The 8,438-nt window shown below is 45.0% G+C and overlaps 1 protein-coding gene across 1 annotated transcript in view; it reads right to left on the bottom strand.

Annotated features, from left to right (window-relative positions):
- Nucleotides 1–3,566: 3,566 nt before the first annotated feature.
- The window catches only part of CPE (carboxypeptidase E), a 139,095-nt gene continuing 134,223 nt past the window's right edge, over nt 3,567–8,438 (bottom strand). The window contains exon 9 of the mRNA XM_033941901.1: nt 3,567–4,232. Coding sequence (XP_033797792.1) covers nt 4,137–4,232 — 96 coding nt within the window. The 3' untranslated portion in view covers nt 3,567–4,136. The remainder of the gene's footprint in view (nt 4,233–8,438) is intronic.

Here is an 8,438-nt window from a genome sequence, read left to right as displayed (position 1 = left end):
AGTTGGACCGGACAGCTCCTCGCTCGTCTGGCCAGCAGGCCTGCCTCCGTCCAAATGAGGCGGGCCCGCCCCTCCCCTCCCCTGCCTAACCCACAGGATCCTAGGGCCTGATTGGCCCAAGCACCTAAGGCCCCTCCTATAGCGGGAGTGGCTTTAGGTGCCTAGACCAATCAGGCCCTAGGATCCTGTGGGTTGGGCAGGGTAGGGGCGGGCCCGCCTCATTTGGACGGAGGCAAGCCTGCTGGCCATACGTGTGAGGAGCCGTCCGGTCCAACTTGGAAAGTAAGACTAAGGGGGTTCCGGGGTGGGAGGGTTCGTTGGGGGGGGGGTCCAGCAGGAGGGGTTGGGTACCCTCCTGTCGGCGATCTTAGGGGAGGCCATTGGGAGGACCGGCAGGAGGGGTTGGGGAGTGTCACATGGGAGAGGGAAAAGATAAAAGCTATTTAGAGAGAGAAAATCTTCCTGCGGCCTCCATTTTTTTTTTTTTAACTTCAGCAAGGCCTACAGATCATAAGCATTACAAACAGGGCCTAATCATCCATAACAATCAATAACACAAGATTAACAGCAAACCTGCTGCGCTGTTACTGCCCTTCCCCAGAGCTAAGAGCACCACCACAGGGGTTATTTCAAAGGTCTACCCGTCTGCTCACTCACTTTCCACTGCCCCTCCCACCCCTACTCTGTACCCAGACACTTTACAGTACAGCAATCCTAGCATTAATTGCCTTTTACAAAGGAGCAGAAGGGGTGGAGAGGCTTGCAAGTAAATCAGTCATTTGCCATTGCCCAATCCCATCGTGGCTACCTATATATCACTAAATCTACATTTATACTCTAGGGATTATGGTTATACTGGTAAGTCCGGCTCTCGCTGTGTGCTGCTAGCCGTACGATCCAATGCAGCCGTATCTGGTGATGAGAGGCTTCTTGAGATGATGATGGGGAATTTGGAAAAGGCAGAATAAAGTTTTGAAGGCAGCTAACAAGTTTATTCTTAATGCTTTATTGTTAAGTCCCAAAAATTGGGGGGGGGGGGGGGGGGGACTTCTTTTCCCCATAGCAACCCGATGCACTCCTGTTTTTCCTACTTAATGCACATGTGGACAAGCAGTTCTGATTTCCCCCAAGAATACCTACAAGAATTACTCATCTACTTACCGCGTCTACTTACCATGTAGGCTAACATTGTAAGCATTAAAAGTACATGTCGTGTTTGTTTTTGTATAGTTATTAACTAATATTTAACTAAGTTTTAAAGTTTTAAAGAATGTTTCCTTTATACGTAAATAAAGAAAAGTATTTAAAATCGTACCCGTTTGAGGCTTTTATATATGCAGCGGTGACGGTGACGGGGCGGTGAATGGGGTTGCAGTGGCGGTGACGGGGCGGTGAATGGGGTGGCAGTGGCGGTGACGGGGCGGTGAAGGGAATGGCGGTGATGGGGCGGTGCAGAGGATGGTGAGACGGGGACGGGGCGGTGACGGGGACCAATTTTTTCACCGTGTCATTCTCTAGTCTGAATATTACATTGGAGCCCTTCTATGGCTGATGCCAGGCAAAGGGCATGAAACTGTTTGTGTGAAAATGATCCATAATATCTTCAGCCAACATTGACCAGGGCAGTCAGATGAGTCAATTGAGCTCAAGGTCACAGAAAGCAGCAGAGGAGATGAAACCTTCAACCACTGCAGTGCATCTTGGTAGAAAAGAAGAATGACTTAAAGCTGAGGTTGTTATTGTTGTTAAGTGCCATCGACTCGTGCTCAAGTCCTAGCAACTTGATGAATTGCAGATCTAAAAAGAAATCCGTTTTGTGCTAGTCCAGAAAGGTCCTTCAGCGTCATCCCCATTTACCGTACTCATATTTTGTGCAGATGGATCCTTGTGTCAGAGTCCAGATGTGTTCGATAGAGTTATATATGTACCTGATCCACATTCATAGCAAACGAAAACTGCAGGGATAGGGTGGGGGAGGCTCCAAGAAGCCCTTTGTTAAATGATTTCTATAAAAAGCAGAACCTTTGAGAACCCCTTCATAAAATTTTTGCACCATAGCACTAAGCTTGCATGTATGCAACAAAATTATGATGAGAATTTGAACTCATACGTACTACACCTGTTCCCTCTTAATTGTTAGATTCAGGCATAAACACAAACCTCTATGTTTGCACAAAGCATTATTAATAAACTTTTTAATATTGTTCTTCATTTTCTCAAGGTAGGCATAGAGGCCTTCTTTATTTAGAGGAAGGAGTGGCCTAGTGGTTAGAGCTACAGCCTGAATACCCTGAGGTCAAACTCCAAGCTGCTCTTTGTGACCCTGGGTAAGTCACTCAATCCTCCATTGCCCCAGGTACATTGGGCAGATTGTGAGCTCACTGGAACAGATAGGGAAAATGCTTTAGTACCTGATTGTAGTATATAAATGCCTTATAAAATTAAAATTTTCATTCTTTTTTTAATAAACACCCTCTTGAACTGTTTTACTAAAATAATTTTCATGTAATAACAGAGTTCACCTGGTTTGTCCAATCTTTTTTGCTCTTTTAGACTCAGACATAGGTGAGGGATAGAGGAAGAGGAAGCACACACTTGTGTTTTCTGCTGATCTACAAAAGTGATTGCAATTGCTGAACCACTGTAAATACTTGACTATAAGTCAACTTCATGCATAGCTCAAGGGGCACTTTTAGATCTAAAATGGCCTAAAATCCCTTGATTCCATACATAAGCCAACCCTCCCCTCCTGCCCTCACTGGGTCAGCACTGCTCTCTCCTTCTCTTCCCTCCAAAGTCCCACAGCAGCCAGCACTCCTCTCTTCCCCTCTCCTCTCTCTAACATTCTGTGGAAACGATCCTGTCTCCCTTCCTCCCCAGCCAGCACGTACCTCTCCTTCCCCTCCCTCCATGCCAGTCAATGCCTCCTACCTGTACCTTATGAGCTTCAGCCGCAAGCAGCCAGTATTCCTCCGAGGCTGCTTGTGGCCTGTCCCAGAGCCATCTCTGTGGTTTCTAATGGACTATCAAGGAGACATAGAAATAATTCCAGAATAGCCCATGCCAAAAAATGAAGGCAAACATGAGCTTCTTAGAACACTATTAAAACAAATTTGTTAGTGCACAAGAGTGCACTAGAACAAAGAATAATAATAATATATTTTAAAAGAAGAAAACTCATTATATGATCTTGCCTTTCTATAGCAAGGTCCCTGCTCTGACATTCAACAAACACAATACTCAACGTGCGATGATGCATTGACATCTTTCTTTTGGTTACGAAAACAAATTTAGTGTATTTATTATGTTTGTCTTTCAGAAATAGCACTGTTCGAACTCATTCAGATTGATTGGCTTGGTTATCATGTGATTAAAACTTAACAGCACATAATTAATAGATTGAGAAGAGTAAGGGAGTTATGCCCTTAGCAAGTATCAATGAAAATGCCTTACTAATAACCGGCTTATGCTACTGCTACTTCCTTCAGAGACTCTGAAAAAGCACGGAGAGGCATACAAAGAAACAATGCACTTACACCCCTCCCAAAAAAATACCTCACAAGCTGTAAGGTAAAACACCAATTTTTTTTTTTTTTCACATCTCACAGACATTAATATCATGTATAAATACTAAATATCTACAGACATAAGCGTAACAAATAATTCTACCAAGAATTTAAAAATAAATTACAATACATGGCCATGTACTCGTAAACAATACACAGAATATTGCATTTCCAGTTCATCCATAAGATAGATCTATTTTGTCTTTCTACTCCATACCTCCTCCTCCTCCCAACCCTGCTAAACAGTACGTTCTCATATAACAATATGTACTTCACTTTCTCTCTAACTGAAAACCAACAGCCTCTTTCACAAAGCCGCGCTAGCGGCTGCGCTGCGTTAACGGCCCCGAAGCCCATAGAGATTTAAAGGGCTTTGGGGCTGTTGCCGCGTGGCTTTGTAAAAGAGGTCGCAAATGATTCTAAGTAGTGCATGTTATATTTACAAGATTTCAGAAATGTTAAATAATGTAAATCCCACAAAATCTTAAAAAGTGTATCTATACGTGTGTGTCCACAGTACAACATATTAACATTTACTGGACTTAAAAGCAGCAAATTCTAAGTCTTTTCCTAAAAATTTAAAGTTTGTGACATCATCTTCCACCAGTCCATCAGCTCTTTTTCTTCTTCTTGTCTTTCCCGTAAAGACTCCAGTTCAAAATCAGTCTACATTAAAGAGAAACAAAATTCAGAAGAAAAGCATTAAAGAGAAAGTAGCATATTTGCATTTTTTTTTGTCTCTCAATTTAGCACGGTTTGTTTCATAGTTATGAAGAAATGGTTAAAGTTGTTGCATTTTTAGCTGATTTGACAACTGTGCTCCCTTCGTTAGCTCAGTGCAAATTGAGCTACACCTGTAAGGATGAAGGAAGAATAGCTCCTCAAAATTTTTTTAAAAATGTATTGAGTTATCCAAACAAATATCTCCTACAAAATATTTGTTGACTATTTTACGTGTCTAAGTGGAATCAGATGGCAATCACACTATAGACTACCAAATTCAGTAAATGGCACCCAGATTTGTGCAGTGAAAAAAATACCTGCTGATCACTACTGCATAAATGCATTCCGAGTTGGGCACCTTTTATAGAATAGGGTGTAGCCCCAGGATCCACACCCAACATTCAGGCAAGAGGATTTATACCAACTGAACCCTAGTGTATACTTCTCCCTCCGTATCCACAGGGGTTAGGGGCAGAGCCGGCCCGTGAGTATTAAAAAAAGTGAATAATATTTGGGCCAGCTGTCCCCTTCTTACCCCCGGTATCACTTAAGCCTTACCTGGTGGTCTAGCGTTTTTTGGGGGGAGGAGCGACCTTCCTACACTCCTGCCCTGTGCAGATCACTCATAAGAAATGGCTGCCGTGAGCTCCCGTCGTAGTCTCAATTCTATAAATGGGCATCCCAATTGTAGGCGATGGTAGGCATCCTACCACTGTCTGGCAGCCAATCAGGATGCACGTTTTTAGGGGGGAAAAACCTCCCCACGGCAGACACCTACATTGTAGGTATTTGTTGCGGGTCTAGGGAGACGGGTAGGGTCACCTAAGCTCACCCAAGGCTGGGTGTGGTTTCACCCAGAAGTGGCTTTGGGCGAGTTTAAGCAGCACTAGGCATCTCCCTAGAGACACAACAAACGCCTGACATGTAGGCCAGCAAAATGCTAACCTACATTTCAAAAGTTGAAAGTAGACGAGGCCGACTGAGCTGATCGTAGCAAGGGAATCCTGATCAGATGAGCCAGCAGGCCTCCCCGAAATTGCAGCTTCGGAGAGTCCTGCCGGCTCAGCTGATTGGAGGGAAAATACCCCTGCTGCGATAAGCTGAGTCGGTTGCAGCAGAGGTTCCCACGACACCTACCCCTGAAATCAGCAGCTCCCTCCTGCCACCAACCCCCCCCCCCAAGTGCCGACACCGCCCAAGTAAGGAGTTTGGGGAGATTCAGGGGTGTTGATGGTTGGGGGGGTGTCAGGGGTTTAGAGGGGTTTAGAGGTTTAATGGTTAATGCTACTCTTTGCTTGGGGGTGTTGGAGGTTCGGGAGGGCCGGTGGCAAGAGGGTGTGGGCATCCCTCCTGCCAATCTTTGATTAGGGGGGGTGTTGGGGCTTCAGGGGGGCAGTGGCATAAGGGAGTGGGCATCCCTCCTGCCGATTTCATGGGTGGATGTTGGGAGACCTATGTTGCAGCTGGCTCAGCTTATCGCGGCAGGGATTACCCTCCCCCCCAATCATCTGAGCTGGCAGGACTCTGAAGCCACAGCTTCGGGGAGTTCTGCCAGCTCAGCTGATTGGGGATTCCCTTGCCATGATCAGCTGATGGCAAGGGATCCCTCGACAAAGGTAAGCAGCTAAGCTCTTTGCGATCAGGCTAAGGCACAATTAAACATGGAAACATGATGGCAGATAAATGCCAAATGACCCATCCAGTCTGTCTATCTGCAGTAACCATTATCTCTTCCTCTTTCTAAGAGATCCCATGTGCCTATTCCATGCTTATAAGAATATAAGAACTGTCATCTCCGGATCAGACCTTCGGTCCTTCAAGTCCGGCGATCCGCACATCCGGAGGCCCAGCCATGGGCATAATTTTAATCACCCATATCCCTCTATGCCTCTCGTAAGGAGATGTGCATCTAGTTTGCTTTTAAATCCTAGAACGGTGGATTCCGCAATAACCTCCTCTGAGAGCAGAACTTCCCGATATTTGTCCTGGACTTGTCCCCCCTTAGCTTCAGTCCATGTCCTCTTGTCCGTGTCACATTGGACATTGTAAATAATTTTTTTTCCTGCTCTATTTTGTCGATTCCTTTCAGTATTTTGAAAGTCTCGATCATATCCCCTTGCAGTCTCCTTTTCTCAAGGGAGAACAATTCCAGTCTCTTAAGCCGTTCCTCGTATTCCAAGTTCTCCATACCTTTTATTAGCTTCGTTGCTCGTCTTTGTGAAGCGACTGCAGGGAAGCAGTCCAACCACCATCGACGGCAGATACGACCATTCTCCCCAAAAACTTCCGAAAACCACTTTCTACTTTGAACCGACTCCATCCTACCAGCCTTCCAGGAAAGGAAGCTATCTCAACGCTCCCGACGCCGGGAAACCGCCCACTCCACCAAACTCAGAGGGAACACCAGCGGTCTTACCCTCAAAGTGAGTGAGTCCCACTTCACTTACTCCCCCCAACCAACTGGAAGAGGAAACATTCCCAGATCAGAACTCACAAGTGAGCATAGCAGACAGAACAGAGTGGAAGAAAGACACTCTCCCCTCCCCCAACCTTCTCTACACCTCCCAGATTCTTGCACCTCACACCAGGTACCAGGCTAAAGAAGATACCCCTCTACACAAAAAAACACAATGTCTCCTAGTTTAACAAGTTTACTAGTCCATCTACTACTCTTCCTATTCCTAACCAACAGAAAAACAGCAGGGTACCATACATCCTCAATCCCAACCTTAACAGAATCCTACAAGCATCCTCAACCATCCAGAAAACTCTACTCTACCAGAAACCTGATAGACTGCTCCTCATTCAACCATATCAGCATACCTACTAGCTGGGGAAAAAGACCACCCCCAAAACCAAGATCTTCAGTCCACAATTCTCACCCTCAAACTAAAAATTTCCTCCACCCAAAATGCACCCCCTCTCCCCACACAAACTATACCTCACTAGCCTGTGCATATATGAACATCAGATCAATAACCGCAAAAGCAAACCTTATAAAGGACTGGATAGTTAAAAAACAGTTAAGTTGCTTATTCCTAGCCGAAACCTGGCTAACCTCTGACTCGGATCCCAGCATCACAGAACTCTGCCCGAAGGGTTACAAAATATAATTGGTCTGCAGAGAAAAAAAACGACATCAACTTAAAGACCGTAGACAAACACTCCACTCCCCATCTAGATCTCCTAGCCTGCCAATTATCCAACGATACACTCATAGGAACTCTAACCTGCATTCTTTGTTACACAACATCAGGAAAATGGAATGCTAACAAACAAGCTCTCGAAGAATTCATTTATCAGAACTCCCTAACATCACCTTATAACCTACTCCTTGGAGACATAAACCTCCACCTATAAGACCACACCTCCAAACAAGTAGAAAATATACTCTCATACCTCAAAGCACTGAACTACCAGATCCTCAACCCCCAACCCACACACGAAAAAGGCCACAAACTAGATGTCACTGCATACATGTCCCAACACACTCACAATCCCGAAATCCACATCTCAAATGGGGCCTGGCACCCCTCCCTCTTGTCAGATCACTACAAATACACCTTTAACATCAATTGGGCTCAACGCAATAACAAGCAACCCCCTCCCAAAACCTCCTTCAAAACACGCCAAAAAATCAAACCCTTCACATTCTGGGACAAAGCAGACCCCGCAATCACCAATATAGCCCCCAACGAATTCATAACACAATGGCGTACTGTAAGCAAAACCATCCTGAATGAGCTAGCATCTGAACAATCAAAATCCAGAATCTGCAGACCGTCAGACAAATGGTTCGACACTGAACTTCTCCAACTAGAAAAGCTCTGCAGACAACTAGAAAGAGAATGGGGAAAAAAAGAACCTAGAACACACAAAAATAGCATGGAGAACTCAAATCAACCAATACAAGAACAAACTCAAGGAAAAACGGAAAGCCTACTACTCCAAAATGATAGGCACGGAAACCCTAGACACAAAAAAGCTATTCAATCTAGTAAAGAATCTCACGGACACCAAACCTCACCTAGCTACACAAGGAAACCACCCTCCGACAGCAATCCAACTAGCAGATCATTTCAAAAATAAGATCACCAAGACCAGAACCACATTCAACAATACTCACACCCACCTCGACAAGATAACAAC

This window comes from Geotrypetes seraphini, chromosome 1 (assembly GCF_902459505.1).
Source record: "Geotrypetes seraphini chromosome 1, aGeoSer1.1, whole genome shotgun sequence".
Lineage (NCBI taxonomy): Eukaryota > Metazoa > Chordata > Amphibia > Gymnophiona > Dermophiidae > Geotrypetes > Geotrypetes seraphini.
The sequence above is the reverse complement of the archived record's forward strand: the minus strand, read 5'-3'. Positions and strand labels throughout refer to the sequence as shown.